Consider the following 22,791-nt stretch of genomic DNA (forward strand, 5'->3'; position numbering starts at 1 on the left):
CTCTCAACGCCAAAGTACTGGAAAATTTGTACAAGTTATGGCGTGACCTTTTATATTAATAACTATAAAAATAATAAAGCCTGTTTATTTTCCGATCAATAAATTTTTGTTGCATTCGTTACATTACATTTACATTTGTATAACTTAATATCAATGCCATAATCAACATATATTTTTTTTAATTACATTATCGCAACAGCTATTTTTGTTTTTTTTTTTTAGAACTGTTGATCGAAACCCCTTTTCTGGTAAAGGCCATCTCTAACCTTTTTTCCAACGACTCGATTCATAGCGTTATTTCTCTATTCCTGCTATTGTTTAAAAGCAGTATATATATATCCTGTATCTAATTTTTCCTTGGACACTTTCTTTTCCTTTTTCTTTTCGTTTTTCCACATAGTCGTCTCCAATGTCTACCTTTTTTGTAATTATATATATTTAAAAAGTTTTTCTTGTATAATATTTATTTGTTATTTATGTATGTCAAGCGAATGAGCATATGATTTATAGAATTCGAAATTACATTTAAATTAACTTTTACAATTATAAACAACAGTAATATTACCAGGATTATATACTTTTACTAATATACAATAATAATGTGTTCTGTTCATTTTTAAAAATAATTTACAGCTCACAGATCAAATACCAGTTTTTAGTCGGTTTTTTCAATTCTCTTACCTTCACCGAAAAAGTTATTTTGATTGTTGTTTTCACATTATCAATTTTGTAATTACTTGCGGAATAGACCTGTTTAATATACTTGCTCGATACATATATGTAAAAAAATCATTACGCTTTTTAAAACTGATTATTTATTTGAATTTAGGAAAGTTCAGATATTATTGTGAGGAATCACTATAATTTAAAGTCTCATAATACAGGTACTACGACTTATTATCTGAAGTTTAATCAAGGTGTAAGAGAAAATCTTGTATAAAATTAGATAGCTCATTTCCTGACATTATACGATACCGACGCTCTAGAGATTACGCGTATTAAGTGAAATCAGGTTTCCTTATTGGATACATTGGTGTAATTGGACTTTTACACTGAAGGTAGAAAAAATCGCAGAAATTTAATTTGTAGTCGTGTAGATTATTGTTACTTTCATTAACGGTTTTATGTACAAAATATATAAATAATACAAAATAAAGTTCTCATAGATTAAAAATTGTACGAAATATAAATATCACAGTAAGAATTTACAATAAAATATCTTTTATAAATTACATTGATTTGATAATAGCATAATGGGCCAGTGTGTTTAATTAACAAAAGAGGCCTTGTAATTTAAGCAATAAAATATAGTACTTTCAGCGAAAGTTTTCTAAATATTTGAGGTTTGTTTTATTATCAACATTACAGCTGTTTGATGTCCACAGCTGGACATAGGTCTTCCTCATACCTATAGGACCTGTTGGAAGAAGTCCAGCGATTTCAACGACCTAAAAGAAAGAGACCACCTTCACTGAGAACCCTGCAACCAGATTTCATCTCTGCCGTCATCACCATAATTACAACCTTAGAGCAATTCACTGATGGACATAGGCTTAAAATAAGACCGTTAAAAAGTAGGCTGCATCCAGAGTCTTCCGACAACTTTACTAAGGCCATCTACAGTGCGGGCGGGCGGTGTCCACTCTAAGTGTTAAGGCTCCAGCGGCTATCAATTCCGCGCAATATGTTTCCTGTTCATTTCCACGTTAACTTGTTAATCCATTGGGCTATGGTGGCTACTATTGTTCGTCTAGTAATCTTTTCAATGCTACTTAGATCTCCTGGAAGAAATAAGAAATCGCTGTTCGCTTAGTTTGCATTAAAATTATTTATAAAATACAGTCAAAGAGAATTTCATAAACGAGATTATCATAAAATCACTTCAGATAACATAAATAATATATGATTCGCATAAATATCAAATTAATATTCATTCGTTAATGTTTATAAATTAAAATAAAGAGTCAAATATGTTGCCAAGCGAAACATTTGCAGAAAAATTTGTATGGAATAAAGTAGTTTGGACGATGTTTATTTGTGTATAAATCAAGAAATTTATATGCTATATAATACAAAGTATTTCGTAAGCTATAAATAATAATTTATCGATAATGGTATACACTCAGAAAACAAGATTTTTGATGCAAAGGCCTGCCCGAATGGAGACCATGTAATCATAAAAGACCATGTAGAAGGTCCCAATTTCAATGAAGGAATGAAAGAAATAAAGCTGACGGGCAGCAACAGTATCTTCACTACCCAAAACATTGAAAAGTGGTGATAAAAGAAGACCTTCACGAATATGATGGTCGAGGATGGATAAAAGAGAAGAAAAATTTCAAAAGAAAACTTGATTAAAATAACTCGAATATTTAAAGCATGGCGGTGTATTTTTATTAAGCATATCAATCAATAAATAAAGTTATTACATAAATTCCATTTATTTATTTATCCTAACGGACGGCGATAAGCTATCAACATGACTATACGAAATCTATCGGGGTAGTAAGTAATATAATAGAATATTTAAGAGCAAACGATTTGTTTGTTTATATATTCAAATAGTTAAAGTCACAAAGGTCGAATACGAAGCTTGAAATTATTTTTATCTCTGCAATATTAGCCGTATGTAGATAGAACGGATGACTAGGTAAGAAACAATATTATTGGTATACCGATTCAGTGCGAGGCAGAACAAATCTTTGGATCGCAGCCAGTTTCCAGTGACAGTATCAAATTCAATAGAAGTTATTTTTGATATGCGAATAAATTGTCTCACCAAATCGTTTGTTGGTGATGAACCGTTGCAAATAGATAATGTATAAAATTTATTTTCGTAAAGTTTTATTTAAACGAATGAATCGTGTTTTAATATGAACTCTTAACTATTTTCCGGTATATTTAAATAACTTTCAAATGACTAACAAATAACAGTTTTTTACGACACATATTATTTAAAAAAATTAATTAAATGCTTTAAGAAATTCGATCGATTGTTTCAAGCCTTTAAAATAATCCTTTACGTTTCATCGTATTCCAAAACGACACCCTGCTCTTTTCCGAGCACTATATGCTAAAACAAACCTAATACAGTTCCCAGAAATTGCAGTGTTTATAGTGTGCCTCAACTAAAATTTGTTACATGAATTTATGGATAATTTTTATGATAGTCGTTTATTTTTAAAATATGGTTGATTGCAATAGTTCCGATATTAAATTCTTTTAAAACAACATGTACATTTACTATTTATCCTGTTTATCTTATTTATTCATTTGATTCTTGTATAATAATTGGCCTGATTTTGTAAGAAAATGGCACTTTTTATCTGACCATGTACTTTTATCACCACATTCAAATATACCTAGTGTAATAAAAATTCTTTTTTTATTAAATTTTTTAAGTAGCGCCAGTACCTGCCCTATCATCTAATTTCGACTTGACGTTGATTTATAGGTAATAATAGTACAGCAAAATTAAATTTTTTTAGAAAGCGATCGTCGGCTATTAGATTGATTCAATTGATCTTTACGAGCACCATCTTATGTATTTCGTTATCAGCGTGTTAAATTACCACATATCTACGATTGATCATTCTCGAAATCAAAAATATTTTTTTCTATAATTAACCACGCCAGTTAGTACCGTGTCGACTTTCACTCTTAAATTTCTAGGTCGGCAGTTTAGCGTAGTGAAATTTCTGGAAATCTCCGATAACACGGTGTCATCATTTATGACACTTGGTCAATGGATCGTTGCAAAGATCATTATTACGTTGTATTAGTTGTTAATGCTAATACATAAGAGCCATTTTGGTCTAACTAAACTGAATAAATATATCTGCTTTTAAAATGACACATTGCAAGATTGATGGACTCACCCGTGAATGAACTGTGCAAATAGATCGTTTGGATTTAGCTGGAAGATAAATCTTCCGTGCGGGGTTGACAGTAGTTCTATATTATATATCGAAAGGGTTCATAATTATTGTTTATACTGTATTTAAACAGATGAATCGCCGTCAATAAAATTGACCACTCTGATTGACTGACACTCGTATTAATAATTTTTTAAGTATTTTCTATTAAGGACTGTTATATTATACATAAAGGTTTACCAATAAAATATTTTATAAATATTGTAGATTTTAAGCTAACAAAATAGTTTTGCGTTAAATCAAATTAGGAAGGAAACATGTCGACGTAATAGCCACTAGCATTAAAAACAGAATAAAGCATATTATTGCTGTAAGATATGTATTTCAGGCGAAAGGACAATCGTTCGTATAATGTATGAAAATAATCTTGTAATATAATCAATTTTAGTAACGTACGACTAATACGTTATTTAAAATGGTTTTTCTAATGTATTATGAATACGGTAATCGATACATTTTTGTCTTGACTTATAACGGATCTAATGAATTATCATGATTAAAGCTAAGTTAGTTAATAGAAAGTTAATATTTTTTTCTTCTAAATATTTTAGTAGCTTGAAAATAGGTTTTACTGAAGAATATTATAGAAGACATTTGAACTTACAATCAGAATAAGTGCCAGAAAATTTCTTTGAATCTATGTTTCGTCGGCCAACAAGTTTTTTTTTTTAAATTTTTTTTTAATATTAATAAAAACTTATTTTGATTCTAATTTTTCTTTTAATTTTGATAATAAATTAAATGTTTTTGTTTTTAATTTCGTACAACCCTGAAAAAGTTATTGACGTTTTCTAATTAATTAAGAATGCAGTAGCACGCAAGGTATAAAAAACCGGATTTGCGCGAGAAGATTTCATACTTACTGCCAGGCGCTTTTACGGAAACTTTAATGAGTCAATGTAAGCTTTAACAAATAAAAAATGCATCCCGCACATTATACACGTTGTACAAAAGGTACTTTTTTCATAAGTTTACGTACATCGGATATTTTTATATATTATTTTAATTAGACGAGCGCCGACTACTGTTTCAAATGCTTTGCAAATAGATATACACAGCGAAAGACCGTGAAAAAAACTAATGACTTTAAGACAAATTTAACGAGATTTAAACATTAAATACAAATATAATTATTTCTCATTAACATAAAAATAAATACATAAATTATATTAATTTACTCACAACAAAAGGTCAGTTTGTTGTTTTACTGTACTGAAGCTTATTGTGTGTAAGTTGTAATTTATTACTCCATACTGTATAGACTCACATAGCCATCTTTACATCAGTGTTTGATTAATGAATAAGATTTCTTCTGCTAAACTTGCCTATCTATAGCATTTCAACCTGATTAATTTAGCGAAGGTAAATTGATTCGTAATTAAACTGCAAAAAAAAATGACAAAATAAACATTTCTTCGCTTAATAAATAAAACATCTTAACTGTATCAGTAAATAATGCTATATCTGAAGGCAAAGGTTTTACCAGTGTGTGTTGTCTGTATTGACGCATGGATCCGAGATGGTTGCTTACGATAGGCCTTAAACGAAAGCTCAAAGTCACCCAGATGGAAATGGAGAGAGCAATGCCCGGAGTTTTGCTGCGAGTTTGAACCAGAAATGAGGAGATATGTAGGAGAATCAAGGTTACCGACTTAGCTCGAAAAATTGCTAGCGTAAAGTGGATGTTAGGGCCGAAAGTTATATAGTGGCGACCTCGAGCCTTTAGAATCCGAGTGGGTGGGTCCGCCGACAGGTGGACCGACAACAAAGTTAAAGTCGCGTGAAGTTACTGGAAACGGGCAGTGCTAGACCGGTTATCTGTCTATCGGCTGAGAATAACAAAGAATAATTTATGGTGCGAATCAAGCTTGCCTAAGTCTCAGAACCCCTCAAACAACAACCCAATATACTCAGACGGGATATACTCAGTACCGATTTGTATGTTGACACAATTTTGTAATAACTTAAGTTTTGTGGCGGTTCTTCAACAAATTTAGTAGATTATTTATCTTAAACATTATAAGAAAACAAAACAAAATCAATCGACTTTTACGATACATTTTTAACATTCAATATAACAGAGTTTTAATGTATGTCAGAGCGAATACGACCTTCACTAATGAAATAGTAGACAAGAAAGAAGAATAGTAGACAAGAATTTTTTTTAAATTAAGGAATAAAATTGCTTATCTATAATAATACGTGACAATGTGTCCTTTAAAAAGATACTCATTAAAGTTATTAACGCTGTGTTGGCAATGACATGATGAATTGAAAATGATTACTTTTTATTTCATTAAAATATGGCGATCTTTGGGGAAGGCCCATTACTTTCAGTGGCTTCTAGCGGCAGCAAAAGAAGAAGAAAAAGCCAATTGTCCCATATTGCCCAAACAACATTGAGAATTATTGCATCTTAAAAGAATATCTCATTAATCATTCTTTAAAACAAATTTATTTTAAATAAGTTTTTTTAATAATTTATGGTCATTTTTTAAAAAAATAGTGTCAATGTATACATAATTAATCATGCTAGTGAAATTAAAAAAAAATCCAGTAACACGACTTCGTGGGACAGTCCGGTGACCAAATTTGCTGAGACGTAAATTCTCCTTTCATCGACTGGTAATGTAATTTCGCAGGCACTGCGCTATTACGTTTCTCAATAATATATAAGTACTATTTAAATTAGGTATCGCTCATTGGACACTATAAATACTTTACCGACAATGACATAGTCGGCATCCGTTACTACTTATCGATTAGTTCACATTATGTTAAGTTTATGTAAATATATCATCACAAATTACACGACGGCATAAAATTAGACATATATTTACACAAACATATTTCTATTTTTATACTATGACATGACATTGTAATATGACATTTTTAATCGAAATCCACGTATATTTGTTATTCACAGATTTGTTATTATAATTACACGTTAATTTTTATTTCTGTACAAGACGAACGAATGTATCATATATAACCTAGCTGACTGGCAAGTTGAAGGCAGTAGACAAGCCACATGGAGGGCTACTAATGGTGCCTCGTGCCATTAGGTTCTAGAGTGGTGGTCACGGACCGACAAACCAAGCAAGCAGCGTATGCCTTCGCAAAAAATGAACGGACCAGCTTGTCAGGGTCTTCAAAAGACTGAAATGCTCACCGCTTTTCAAACTCTTTACATGTTATGTTCAGCGGAGTTCCTGTTGAAATTATGAAAATTATATCACTAAAATTAAAAAAAAAAATTGCAATGTCACCCATATATATAAATTTAGTAAAGTAGTTTTAAAACAGATTTCAAAAACAGCATTGTTCCATATTGATGATATCAAGTGGTCAATACGTGTCTCTTTTAAAATTATCACCAACAACAAACACAAAATTATTCCATAAACTTAAAAAGAGGTTATAAAACTTAAGTAGTTTGCTATTTATAAAATAAAATATTTGTATTCCGTGGTAAATTCCATTTAGTCTATATCAGGTTTTAACGTTTTTACATCCAAAATGGTAAGCATCGCTTCTTTAACAATAAACATAGTGATTTAAATGCGAATTTATGTATCAAAGCTGTGTAACACCACAACTAATTGGTTTTATAACGAAAACCGCTAGTTTTTGTTTTATAATAAGTATTGTTTTGTCGTAGTCGAGCAATAGACTTAGACTTGTGATCGTAGGTCGCGTGTTCTATTCCCGCGATACAACCTTATATAATTGACACTTAGTACATTAATTATATAGGATTGTCACTACTCACTGTGATTGTCAACCCGCCCGCCGAGCGTAGCGATTATGGTATATCGCCTCAAAGATATCTTTGAGAGGGCCTTGCAGTGGCTGTCTGTGGATTGATACGTCTACTACTTAGCTTTTTTAATAGCTGTGGTCATTTATTACATATTTAAAGGTTAATCACACGAGAGTATCTATTTAAAATATGTCAATAATTTTATTTGTTATTCTTTTTTCAGTTACATTGTTTTGAGATTTTGTTTAAAAAAAAATGTTTCTTATTTTTTTGGAATGCTTGAAAATAAATTATTTAATAAAGTACTAAAAGATATTGCTAAAAAAGCTAGTAATTTTGTTCATTAGATAATAAGAAAACAAATTTTTAATCAGTGACCAAGTTAAGATATTTTTAAGGTTTTACTAAGGACGTTTCCAAGCGGATCTATGGGGGAAGCCTGTGTCTAGTAGTCTAAGTTCTTCGGCTTTAAGGATAATAGGATAATAATGATGATTATATTGACCAAATTTTTTTTAAAAAAATATTTTTGGTATAAATTAAAGGCTTACCCGTGAGTGGCAAAATAACAAGGTAATATTTACTTACGAATACAAAATCAAGAAAGTATTAAAATTAAATATTGTATTTATTACACGCACTTAAAGCCAAATAATAATAATAATGCTTTATATATAAATATTAAAAAATCAATTTATAAACACGTGATGATAAACTGGTTGAACATAATCAAAGTAAGGGAATCCCCGTTGCTCGTGCTCTACGGGAGGCCAGGCCAAATGTCTTATCAGCACCTCTACCAAGACACGCTGAACCATTTATTTAATTCGCGTCACGTATCTCTTAAATGCTTATCTCTGTGACAGCAATAAAAATTTGTTATTTCACTTAACTTACCAAAACAAGTGACTTTAAAAAATATCACAAAAACTCTATGACCATATAGGAATGAAATAAGAAGTCTTACGGAGAGACGTTTCCTCAAGAACATACATCAGGAACTCTTGGTGATAATAATGTCTAAATAATTCATGTAATACAAAAACGGGAGGTAAATTAAAAAGGAGGACTGATAATTTTAACTTTTATGATTTTGGAGATGGAGTAAGCTAGCTTTCCTTCTCTTATAAACATCATCATGTTAGTTAATAGTCGCTTACTGGAAGGCATAGATTTCCCGCAAAGATCGGTCTTTGGCTGCCCCCATCCAGCGACTGCTCGCAATCTTCAGACGTCGTTCACAACGTCTTCAGCTCTTCCTATTTATTGCTTATCTAGTCTATACTAGTCTTAATAATATTCGTGGAAAAATATTATAAGTCCTTTCACTTCACAAGATCCTTTAACTGGCTAGATTTATATTTTATAAAATATGATTCAGTTTAACAACTACAGCGTTCGAGTTCCTTTCTAAAATAAATTCCAGATAATTTACGTTAGTTATAAAATACCATTGTTTAGTGCAGTATAGTTTACTTTTATCTTTAAAATATAGTCTTCCTGCGCGTTATGTATTTTACGCGCTGATCACCAGAAGCTTCCCAAGAAATGCGGAAAGCATAAATCATCCCGTAACGTCTATGTGGCCACATTATTTATAGAATTCGCTTCACTTCAAAGATGGCGACCGGTGATAGGATTGACGAGGGTAATGCGGCGTCATATTAACCTAATTATATTTTAATTTGTTTTATATGTGACTATTCCATGTTTGTTTAGTTATTATGTCCGTAGAAAAATTACATCTCTTATTACCTCTCTCTTCTAAAAATGAGTCTAACTCCCATTCGGACAATAAATGTCTCAGACCTGAGAAGAACAGACGATGTTTTGTCGTCGTGAAAAACATTTTCAAACATTTTTAATATTTTTTTTTTTAAAATAAGTGAATGAAATATAGATGAAATTGTAATACACATGAAGCCGTGAAAAAGTCATTTTGGGAAATGCGCTGCGGAACCCCAAGACCTTATCTCACCATCCCGTTTCTCTTTAGAACGACTAAGAAGTCAAGCCATTATCACTCTTACATGCTTGAGTTTCCTTGGAGGCGTACTAAGAGGTTCGATTCTACGTTTCTGAACCGCATAGCCCAAGTATGGCACAACCTGCAGGCTTCCTTATTTCCTGAGAATTATAACCCAAGTCTTTTCAAGGTCAAAGTGAACAGGTAATTAAAGAGTTAACTTGCCTCACTTTAAACCACACCGTCATTTACCAACAAGCGAGCTAATGTTCAAAGGCCGACGAGTAAGCGATAAACAAAAAAAAAAATGGATTTTCATTATCCTTTTATAAATATAAATTTAGTGCACAGATGATACTCTTCATAATTTTAATAGAATGTAAAAATGAATAAAAAACATCGCGTTTTCGCATACGTTCAGAAAAAAAAAATTACCGTGCTTTATACAGAAAATTTTAAGTTAAATTTATGGTCCTCATGCCACTAGATATAACAAACACTATTATATTACACTCATATTACACTATTATACATATAGATATAACAACAACTATTTTCTTACTGTAACTTTACTAGTTACAAAATAAAATAAAATAAAAGTAGTTATAAAATAATATTAATTTATAATTTCTTATTTATTATGTTCAAATCAATTGCACCTAGAGGCAAAACACCGAAAACGAAATGATAAGGCGTGAATTCCTTAACCTAAAAAAATTAAAAGTCGCAGAGCTAAACTACTGCAATTTGCAAATTAAAATTTATTAAATGTAAATAATACAATTTTCACCGGTGTCTCTAAACAAAAGTGAAACTTTAATAAACTGTGTTACCAAAATATACTAGAAATAAAGGCATAGGCTTACACAAAAGATACTGAGAGACTTTCCGCTACCTTAATCGTTTACTGGCTTGTGGTCGCCACTGGAGAACCTTTTGACCCCGACAGCTATCAATGACAGTGGCAATAATAAAAACTATTTAAAAAAAATCATGATAAAAATCTACTTTTTTATAAATTGGTAACTATTGGTCATCATTTCCATAAGCGTTAAATTTATTGTTATCACTTCTTACGGATTTTCGCATCTCTGATGCATCATTATACATTATTCCAAGTTCAAGGTTCAATTTGCCTAAGCAAAATTTCAACGGACACGATTGACGACTTCTTCAAAATAATTAGTAATTTATATTCAAGACGTAAATAAATAAAAACAATTTATATATGCCGTCTCATGGGTGTGAAACAATTAAAAGCGTCTGCCCTTTAACTTAAGTGTGCCACAAAGGCGGCACTCGTAGGTATGAAAAAGCGGGACGGGCAACCGTCGAAGATGACTTATGACATTAAACCATTGATTTATCTTACGTTACAAAAACTCTACATTCTTATTATGAAAGCATTCAAAATATCTTTAAATATGCATTTACATACATTTTTGGATCGTCGATAATGTAAACATTATAAATAGTAAAGCTACATTACATACAGATACAAAGAATTTCAATATTTCTTTATGTGTCTATTTTTATATAATATTATAATATTACCCATGTAAATGTGTCACCAAACCAAATTCCACACATTTCCATGAAGTAAAAACTCTTGCTGTGATAAGATTTTTTAATAATTTACCTTTAAGAATTTTTTATATCTTTATATTAAGAATTAATAAAATGAAACTTCGAGATATTTTGTGGAACTTTGAGCCATGATGGACTTGTTAACTTTTTGAAGACGAAATTAAGGCGTTACGAGTTTATTTTCAACTCTAGTTTACTTGTAATTATCATATATCTGTCACTATTTTTAAATTTTGTTTGGATTTTAAATTTTGGGTATATAGTTGATCTGTCATTAAATATGTATTCAAAAGCGAATCTTATAATAATGTTGTGTAACACTAACAGATGAATGATAATGTCTTAATGATAAGCAATAAAAAGTTATGCAGAGTTATTTATTACACGAGCTCAAAATTTTCTTCTCTCCACGTTCATTATACTTAAATATACTCTAAGAAAAAAATGAGTGAGCGGCAACCCTGTTTTAAAATTAATGTAACATCATTAGTAAAAAAAAATTGAGGGAACACAAATCGCTTCGGGCTAGTTGCACTAATGACACAAATATCCAAATTTATTTTAGCAGACCTTGATTTTTTAATATAAGTCTCTTTCCAAACTGATTCCAGGTAAAGAAACAGTTTTGTAACCGTTATTAAAATGTCATTTTAATAACCTGAACGCTTCTAGACGCGTTTATTATATTTATTTCAATATTTTTTGTATTCTATATGAAAATTGTCAATTTGTTTTCAATTGATTTGTATTAATTATAAATGTAAATCTTAAGTGTAAATCATCAAGAGCGGCGGTGTTATTGCAAACAGATATTTCTTCCAGACAACCGTTGGATAGACTTACAAAGGAAAAATAGAAGGGGTTGAAAATTTTAGTACATAGATATGAAAATAAAACATATTCCATAACGTATTTTTTTTTCACTTTTTCACTTTTAAACAACATACGTTGTGAACGTGTCTGTGAAGAAGTATGATAAAAAATCATTATGTATTCACTGTATTAATATATATCACGATTAAAAACTCAAATTCATGTTTTAGAAAAGATGCTTTCCAATCTTACCTTTTAGAATTTAAAAGAAAAACATAATTGTTAATTTTAGTTCATCATTTTATCCAGAGAAAAAGATTATGCCTTTAAGTGATGACGTTGGTTTTCTTAGAGATTATGAAAACAATTACTTCGTAAATAAAACTGATTGTTTACAATTCATTCGTTACATACGAAAGAATGAAACACCCTTAAAGCAAAATGTTAACTTTTAGTATTCAATCAGCTAAGTGTTTTCATATTGGTTTGTTACATTTAAATAGCGGCACTTGAAGTAAAACGTTGAATTTAAATGTTGAATTTAAACGTTTTAGTAATGCACATTACATGAACATGTTCAAATATAAATAAACTTAGTAACAATTTTTTTTGACCTCAAAGCGTATTTCTGTGATGTTTTAAAATATCATAATAATTAAACATCGAAATCTATTATTTGTTAAACATAATTTGTGTGTTGTAAATAGAGAGGCATCGTCATTATAAAAAAGATATAAATTTTTATACTCACATAAATAACTTCATTATTGCTGCTATTGTTACTATTATACAATAACACTTATTTCACAGAACTTATAGCACACATTCCTATTTAAATAAAAAAATATTAATTAGAACAGAAGAAAAAAGTTTTCCTTATTTTCATTTTTAATTGTACAATCTTTCGTTCACGACGAATTTTGTGGGAATGTGCGCGCACGCAACTGACGTGCGAACATACGCGCAGCTATGTGATGACTGTTCGGCTCTTTGAATTAATTTGCTTGCGAGCTTTCACGTTCCGAGTTGAAGCAAAAGACAGTGATGTATATATATGTATATATTAAATAAATATGCCTGCTCTGTCTTGATTCATGTAAGTTTGTAAATAACGTCAATAGTACAACAGTCGTATATGACCCGTAACGTAAACCAAATAATCGATTAGTTGAAATAAAATCTGAAAATATCACATGCCAATAACACGTAAGTATGTTTTCTTTTGGCAAAGGTTTACATTGCTCCCGAAATACCTTCTTAACGATATATCAGATAAATTGTATCGTACTTCTTATAGTATCTCCGTTGAACTTTAAGTGAATTTAACACAAATATATGGTTAATAACAAATTTTAAAAATAGTACGAAAATATAATTATGTTTTTGAATACAATAAGTAAGTTTACAATGGTTTCTCTTATTAACAATTACCTAATTTAAGGATAATTATCAAAGAACAGCTCTTTCTCATATTCTTTATTATGTTATGTTTCGATAGAGACATTTTTTACTGGATATGGAAAGGGCTGTTCTTGGGATTTTCTACAAGAATTGGGAAGGAAATTCGTACATAAAAGAGAGTAACCGATTTAGACTCGCTGATCGGCAAATTGAAGTAAGCAGGACTTATAGCACCCAGAACAGCCTTAAGGTTCTGGAGTTGGGATCACGGATAAGGAAGCGCAGAACGTTCTCTCACAAGGTGAAAATTATCAGTCGTCGGAAGTCATTGGATGCAAGCCGCTTCTTACCAGTTCTATTCGAAATCTCTGGAGAAGGCATATTTGTAGCAGTAGATGTCTTACCACCGAAATAATAATAATGATAAATTCATTAAAAATCATTTAAAATTGGTATGGTTAACTATTTCGTCAAAGAAGGCGTTGGAATTGTTTTTTTTATTGTTAAGAAGACAGTAGTCCATTAAAGGTTGGCAGGAGGAGTAAGCATAAAAGCGTTTTTAAAAATATAGGTCTTGTGATAAAAACGAGAAATTTAAATGTTTCATGGTATTACCGCCAAACACCTTCAAGTAGCGTGATTATGATAATGATTTTAAGTTGAAGTGTTCAGTAAAATAGCACGGAAGATTACACCCGTTGTGAAAAAAAAAAAACTTGGTTTTCATGCAAGTTATGCGAAAGTGCGGTATATTTTAATGTTTGTTCTAAGATTCTTAAGAAATGAATGTGGCAAGAATGTTGTAAGATAAATATGAATGATTTTGTACAAAAACTTATGTAGTGTCTTATCTGATTAGTAAATTTATAGTTAAAGAAAAATAATGTAGTCACAATTACGACCTTATTAATGATACAACGCACTCTAGGAGAAAAGAGAACTTGGATTAGTATCTATAGGCGAATAAAAAGTACAAAGACTACTATACTCTTAACATATAAATTAATCTTTTACTCATTTAGTTATTTTCTGTTTAAAAATAATTAAGAAATTTATTGTGTTATTATATACTTCACCAGTCCCTCGAAAACTAGAATAATGTAAATTGTACAGTAAATAAACCAATTTATAATAAACAAGACGGATAAATTATATGTATTAATAAACATTAATTGAAAGATTACTTTTATGAAAATCGTGACCCGTACGCTTTTTAACTTTCTAGCTGCTCCAATACACTACTATCAAACGTTATTGGACATTTGTTTGTTTATCTATCTTTTTCGTAAAAACCTCTAGTGCTTAAAAAAAGGAAAAATTGCCGAATTGGTAGAGCTGCTCCCAAGTTTTCCGTTTTGCAACATAATCGTAGATTCAAATTTACTTATATTTAGATTTAGTGTCTTATCTGTGGTTTCATAAAAGGAATGAAACAAAAGGAAAACGGCATAGTACGGATTAAAATCAAAAAATATTCGATTTTCATCGCCAGGCCTATGTGTGGAATTATTGCTATCCGTGAAAACTTTCCAAGAATTGCCAAAATATCTTGTTAGTGATATATATTATAGACATACACGACATGTTTTGAAATAATCCGGGGCTTAGCGTACGGTACAGAGAAAGCTAAAAACACAAAAATTAATCGTAATTTTAGCTGTCAAATTATAAACTGACAATGTACACGGAGTAGAACATTGAGTACGTATTGTGAAAAACTACTCATTACGTATTGAAATAAGAATTAAAACCAGGCCGAGGAACTCGTATGCCTGATCTTGCCGCCGCGCAAATGTTTACTTGCTAAATATTTATACTAATGGATCAGATAAAATCAAGCCGATTCAGTCTGAACATCCGTTATGTTTCTAGTCCGCTGTGTTCAATATTATTTACTGCCTTGTAAATTTAGCTAATATGATGTTATTTGATTTTTTAAATGTTAATATGATTTACACACAAGTCTATTGGTATCTTTTATAAACAACATTAAACCAATATTTGACTATTTACACTGAACAAAGGGGTATATTTTACTTCATGGTTTGGGCAGCACATTCTCTGCTGGATATTTGCTTCTTCTATTAATTTCCAATAGGACCGGTTAGAAGCGGCTTGAATCCAGTATCTTATGATTATCTTAACAAGGTTGTTTGTCCCCCTTGTGGGTGAATGTCAAACGTTAAGGTCATAGTGTCCATCCGTTTACTTAACATTTCGCTTGTATACAATATTATTTAAATACTTTATAAAAAAAAACAACTTGCCTGCAGGCGAGCAGTAGTATAACCGGCTCTTTCTCCAACTGCAAACAATACGTACGGGAGGAAGACAGCTAATTACATTATTCATACACTTGTAAAAAATTTGCCTGCTTACTTAATAAAAACTTAATACATACTTTCTAATTTTAAGTCGAAGATGTTGTTCATTAATAATAAATAATTTTATAATTAATTTATAACATAATGTGTGTATAACAGTATAATATATGTGTAGTGATTATTTTATTTTATTTATTTAGATCCACCAAAGACATTTAATAAAATATAATGTTCAAACTTAAAATATGACGTGAAATCTTAGACTTTGATTACCATAATTATTATTGAATACAGATATGAAGTATTTAAACCGATACAACAATAACCTAATTCCCATTATATAATAAATTTGGCCAAAGTTATCAAACAAATCTGGTTCATCGATTGAATTAAATAGTGCAAAAATAGCCTTCTTCGGAATTTTAGACAGGGAAGACCTCAAAAGAGTTGAGGTCAAAAACTTGTTTAACCTTTTCTTGCAATTGTTCCAGCTTGTATTAAAACCTATTCGTATGTATTCATACTTTTTAAAACTAATGCTTTCTTTATGATAAAAAATCTGTATTTGTTGGATAATATTATGTAGTAAACGAATCAAAGTTTAAAAAGTCTCAAGATAAGATGTACGTTTAAATATACGTGAGCAATATATCAAAAGATGTTACAATCAAATTAAGATGCAGTCATGAGTATATTATATAAATAGTTCATAAGATAACTGTAACAAAGCATCTAATAGTCGTGACTCAGTCCTAATTTATACGATTTCGTACGCTGATTGCATCTATAACAATAGAATGTAAGGTTTACTTAGATGATAACCTATTAAGTGTAGTCAAAAATCTATGACCTTTATATTAAAGCTACCGCACCGTTAGCCACATTCTGGTTTTACTAAACAATTGAACAAGTTTGACGACTCTTTGTTTCGTTCGGTTTTTGTTTACGACACTCGGTACCATATAAAGTTACGATTTTATTTTATGCAGCAAACTTAAGTTTTAAGTTTTTCATTCCAAATGTAAGACATTTTATTCAAGAGAGTAATTAGAAAAGGTACTTGCGATATATATATATTGTAAATTACTCAAAATACCACCAATACCTCAAGATGTGGCTATACCTCACGGCATCCATAAGGGTCTAATATGTTAAAAGGACTCGAAGGTTCATTTCTCTAACAACAAGATAGGCTTTATTAGTAATAATAATGTTCATGAAATGATGATGAAATGTGACCTTTCCCCCGAACAGTAGAATTTTAAAGAATAGGCTTAATAGACATTTTTATTTATATAAAATATGTTTGTAAGTATTTCTCATTACCAACTATATAATCTTTTACTATTATTTTTATTATAAATGAATCCTCGTTCAATAATATTAGTTTAATAAAAGCGCCTGCTTTCGTCAACGTACTGTGTACAAAAAACATAAATTAAAAACATTTATGAACTGTATCGAAATTTAGTAAATGAATATTATTTGTAATTTGTGTACGTGAAAGTAAAAAAAAAACTTTAAAATTCCATATTTTTAAAGTTTTACGTCCGAATTTTAAATTATTAGGTACCGTTATAACGGATGATACAGGGGCCTCGGAAGTGACACGAAGAGAGAGAGATGGCAGAGAACTGTAAAAGAGTCGTGCATAGATTTTCATTATCATGACTTTTCTCCCCAAGAGTATACGTCTAAGAAGAAGAAGTAACCAAACCAATCGCAGTTTATATTACCTCTAGTACGCTTTAAGCCCAACCACTACATGGTGTATCTACCAAAATAATCTAAGAGCTATGACGATTGTTTTCATTCGTTTACGAATCTCGTCATTCCATCGATAGGGGAATCTCAAGTATCTTTACGAAAATATCTTTACGAATCGCTAAGCATTTGTGATCTTGAGAATTATGTTCAAACAGGCTGTTTTTATGTCGTAAATCATCGCTGTTAACACGTATTGGATGTAGACTTCCGTCTTTAGGCGGAGATTTAGAAAGCTATAAATATGTACGGACAGAAATCGATGATTAATGTCAATAAAAATGTCTATAATGTCGTGATGATGTGATCTGGTATCTCAAAGTCCTATGTAAAGAAAATTGTACGAGATAGTAAAGCAATATTAATATTTAATAACCTAAATCAATTCACAGCTGCAAATCAAAACTTACTATAATTATAATTTGATTTGTTTGACACTTAGACAATAAGAGGAAATTGTTGCTAGCTCAACGCCGAAAGAAACAACTGTCAATTAATTACCGCGTGTAATGAGGCACAGATCCCTCTATTGTATGTCATGCGAATTGGATCATTATAAGCAACATATGTATAAACATATTACATATTACTTTTAAAACTGTGCAGTAGTAGCTCAATGACTAACACTTGCGATAGCACGACGCGAGTTCATTTCCAGGGGTACAATCTTTGATAATTCACACTGTGCTTTAATTATACGGGATTAACACTGCTTACAAACAAATTTGCGCACTGCGATTGACAACCCGCCTACCTAGCGTGGCGATTATGGAATTTCCCCCAGAGATATGGCATTCCAATGCTTTATGGTGGACGTCTATAGGCTTAAATGATGATGACGATTTTGAAAACTTAATGTGCAACCTGAAATATTATTTTTGAGTGCTAAAAAGAAGATATCATAAAAAAATTCGGATAGGTTAATTCATTTTATATAATTGTAACACATATAATTATTATTATAAAATCTTAAGTATTATATTAAAATTCAAAAAATATTTATTTAGCATTAACAATCAGCATTACATGACATGACTTATCTTATAGACGTCAAGGTAAGTCTCCCACCATTTTAGAAGAGATAAAAGAAATCAGAACAATTCATTTTTTAAAACGAATACAATACTACATATTTAATTTACATTGAAATACCACAAACACATTTCTCAAGTTGTGTTACCTTCTTTGAAGTAATAAACAATGTAGTAACTCCAAACAAACAAAAGTATTTTTTTTGGATCAATGAGAATTTTCTTTGCTCTATCTCAGATTCCATTGGAAAAGCGTATATATAAGTCATATTTATTAACTTATCAAATACAAGTCCTAAGTCTTACCTATTTTAATATTAATATATTAAATCAAACAATACACAAAAAAAAACAAAATCACTACTTAAAAATTATTAGAACTACAATTAATAGATCTCCAAAACAGAATTTTTATGAATTTTAGATAATTGCGTAAATAATGTCGGCTATGATAAATTACTAGCTAAAAATAAATATTAGTTCAGACATAAAATGAGTCGTTATCACATGAATGACATACAACGTATGAATGCAATGACGTAAGTGCTATTGGTTTGAGATTCCTAAGGGTCTCTAAAAATAATTACATTAATTAATAGCCACTTCCAAGAACCTGCAAGTTAATAACACGTAACAATTGACGACCACAATAATAATGACGTAATTGTGTAGAAACTCATGTAGGGCCTCGATTTAGAATTCGATAATTTGTAGGGAAAATTAGTTAATATTGGTTTTAAATAAATATATTAATAACTCAATCAAATTTTTCCCTAAAAATTTATGTAGTTGTTTTGATGTATAACGTTTCTATTTAAAACTCATTTTTTATCCGTTAACATTTGGAACTGTTGTGAAAAGACCTTCGTTTTTCAACCTAGGTGGTTGCATACTGCAAAACATGGATTAATGCTTTAAAGTATTCATACATATTCAAATAACTATTACATATTGTGAATATAATAAATAATGTCGTAAAGTTTTATATTATAAGGTATATCGACAAATTATTATTATAACAAGTCGTTTTGATTCTTACTGATATGAAATATTTTAAAGAATATATGCCACCGAGAGCATTAATATTTTTCTTGGTTGCTTTGGTACCTCTTAATTTATATTCTTTGTTAAATATTCTTTATCGCCACACTAATAAAGGTCAGATATATTTAACTGTGTTTTTAAATATTTTGTAAATAAATAATTTAATCATCTTCAAAAATTAGGTTGCACTGTTCATTGCTAGAAGTATTTGACCGCGGGGATCCGGTATAGAATAACCCTTTCAATATTTCTTCCCGTGGGAATCGTACGAGGCGACAGAGGGATTAGTTTTCGGAGGAAAGGCAGTAGCTTCCTTTGCGTACGAGTGGCGATTATCCTCCATGTTAAGGGAGGCCTGTGGCCTACAGTAAGCTTCTATCAGCTGAAAAGAAGAAGAAGACAATAGTATTTGACCTCAAAAATCCAACATATCTCTCGTATGATGTCCATGCTAGTCAGTCACTTAGTTTACTTTATATAACCAGTGCTGTGATGGTTACTCGCATACGAATATACTCATCCCTGATTCAATCTCGTAGAGAAATCTCAGGCATTTCTCATTGAGTGTCTGGTTCAGTGTGAAGAAATATGTTTCTTAAATTCATATCGAGTTTCTATCAAACAAAAATATTTCTATGGCGATTCAACATCTCAATTGCAATAGCGAAAGATTCTTAATTTAAAAATCTTCTTTAAAATCATGTTATTTTGCGGTGCATGACAAACTCTGGTATGATCACAGCTACAAGTAAAAGGTCTTGATTTATTTCTTTTTCAGTCAATAATTTTCTCACTCTTGCATCGTGTTCCTCACTACTAAGAATAGCGATCCTTTTTGTAAAGTATGCAAGTGTTTTTGCTTTAGGTATCAGGCTTACTTCGGATCTGAACAGACAAGTGTATGAGGCTGCGGTTATTGTGACAGCATTCTGTCTACTTTATCGGTGATTAAGTATTTCTAAGTTAATAGTACGTCAAATATTACATATTTAATATTTAATTTTACTTCTACATACACTAATTTATTTTCAAAAATTATTAGTTTTCTCAAAATACGTCTGTGATTATGTGAAACTTTAATTATAATCCATTTTTAAATTTATAAAAAGGTAACTTAAGCTCGATAACAACAATTGACATAATAATGTTTTGACAGTCGGTGTCTAATTAAGTCAATCACATATTGTTTATTATATTACCTACTCAACGATAGCGACAGCGGTAAAGGTCAAATTGTATGTTTTAAATTTATAATATTATTTAACAAGACTTCGAGGGAAATATTAATGTCAAAATTCAAAAATTCTGTATTAAATTATAATCAATACACGCTTTTAAAAAAAATGTTTTTTTTTTATTAACATCATTATTTTAACCGTAGGTCGTTCATAGCTAGACAAAGGCTTTCCCTAAATATTTTTTTAAAGGTCTATCCGATTTAGCGAATTAAGTTAAGACAGTACCAAATATTTTAAAGTAAAAAACCTACGTTCTTTTGTTATCACCTAAAAATGCTATATGTACTTTGATCTTCACAGTTTCATCGTAACAATATCAGTCGCAAGTCGTCCACAGATGGACATGGCATCTTGCATCTAAATATTTTAGTTAAATTTAATAATAGAAATATTTTTAAATATTTAATATTCGTTTTATATAATTAATAAATCGCCTGAACCTAAAACTTTGTAACATTTACTATTTCATTATTTAATTTTATTTTCAATATTTAATTTTACATTATTTTATTAAAGGTAAAAAATATCGCTAACATACTAAATTTAGAAGAACTCAACAAGTTTGAAATTAAATTTATTATTGTTAGAGATATAGATACATATGAGTATCGTATCGTATTATTGTTAATAAATTTAACTAATTTCTAATGCATCTCCCGCACTAGAGTTTAACGTTATAGGTCAATACACTCAAAATATTCATATATGATATTTTATATTGATTCAGGCATAAACGATGTGACGAACGACGAGTTAATTATTTCGACTTGTGCTCCCAATGTCCAGTCAATCCCGAATTATCTTCACTTGAACAAATTACCCACCTAGTAGCTAATAGTAAACAGTTACTTGTAACGTATAAAAGTTGCCTCGTCAACGATGGATGTTATTAGTTTAGCTACGTGACTTCACCCGCTTCTCTAAGCCAAAACAAACACGTACAAGACCGCAGGTTTAGCCTTAAAATCTTTGAAAATTATGCTTCGATCGGTATAAGTCTGAACAAAATTATCGTAAGTTCCATAATGGTTTTTTAAATTAAATAATAAAATTGGTACACGGGAATTACTTTTATTTTTATTTTAGTACGAACCTCCGGAATTTTTATTAGAGTAGGCTACGTTTCGAATTATTAATAACGCAGAGATAACCAAAAAAGATCTTCAAAAAAGATTCGAGTTACGACCACGTACCAAGAATGTTTTCCCTTTTAATGACAGAAGCATTGCTGAAGTTATTCTGCCACTTCTCCCAGTGATAGTCAGTTTTCTAAAGTGGTAGTAATGTTCGCTTTGGAACTTCTCCTAATAATCAGGTATGACATCGGATCGAGCAAAGTTTTGGTCCCCACAGATACTCACGGCTCATGTCAAGATTATTCATGGGGACCCAAGTGTCTAATAACTTCATGGAGCGGCCGCAACCAAACACCCTAAGAACTTAAGTCCCACCCAATATGAAATAAGTTTTGTAACAGCCTGTGGCGAGTCCCTTAAGTTAAACCTTCATTCTTTGAAGCAACCGACATAGTCCAGCGGATTGGCAAGTTGTAATAGTAGTTGACAAGCTACATAGCGTGCAAACTAGATGGCATTTGGGGCTTAAAGGCTCTGAGGTGAAGAAGTGAAGACCACTAAACTGTGATATTTTTAAAATCGGCTAAAAATAAACTGTGATGTAAGTAATAAGAAAATATAATATTAATATCTCACTACGGCAAATAGGTGCAGAGAGCAAAAATAAATAAACAAGAATAAAAGAAAATGTAATGGTAGAATTCTGAAAGGAAAGCGATGGAAGTGTGGGTGGCTATGTATGAAAGGAAAAGTAAGAAAATCAGTGCAAGATATCTTGAGGGGAAAAAAGAGAAATGAATGAAATATATTAAAAAAGATAAAAGTCAAGCATGACAATAATAATATTCT

The 22,791-nt window shown here is 30.6% G+C and overlaps 1 protein-coding gene across 1 annotated transcript in view; it reads right to left on the bottom strand.

The window, feature by feature from the left end:
* The window catches only part of LOC137919154 (collagen alpha-1(XV) chain-like), a 41,183-nt gene extending 28,173 nt beyond the window's left edge, over positions 1-13,010 (bottom strand). Inside the window, exon 1 of the mRNA XM_068762137.1 lies at positions 12,816-13,010. Within this exon, the coding sequence (XP_068618238.1) occupies positions 12,816-12,829 (14 nt within the window). The 5' untranslated portion in view covers positions 12,830-13,010. The remainder of the gene's footprint in view (positions 1-12,815) is intronic.
* Between the last annotated feature and the right edge of the window lie 9,781 nt (positions 13,011-22,791).

The sequence above is a fragment of the Battus philenor genome, unplaced genomic scaffold (assembly GCF_028537555.1).
Source record: "Battus philenor isolate CCGP_79_NKW_IND1 unplaced genomic scaffold, ilBatPhil1.0.hap1 SCAF_16, whole genome shotgun sequence".
Lineage (NCBI taxonomy): Eukaryota > Metazoa > Arthropoda > Insecta > Lepidoptera > Papilionidae > Battus > Battus philenor.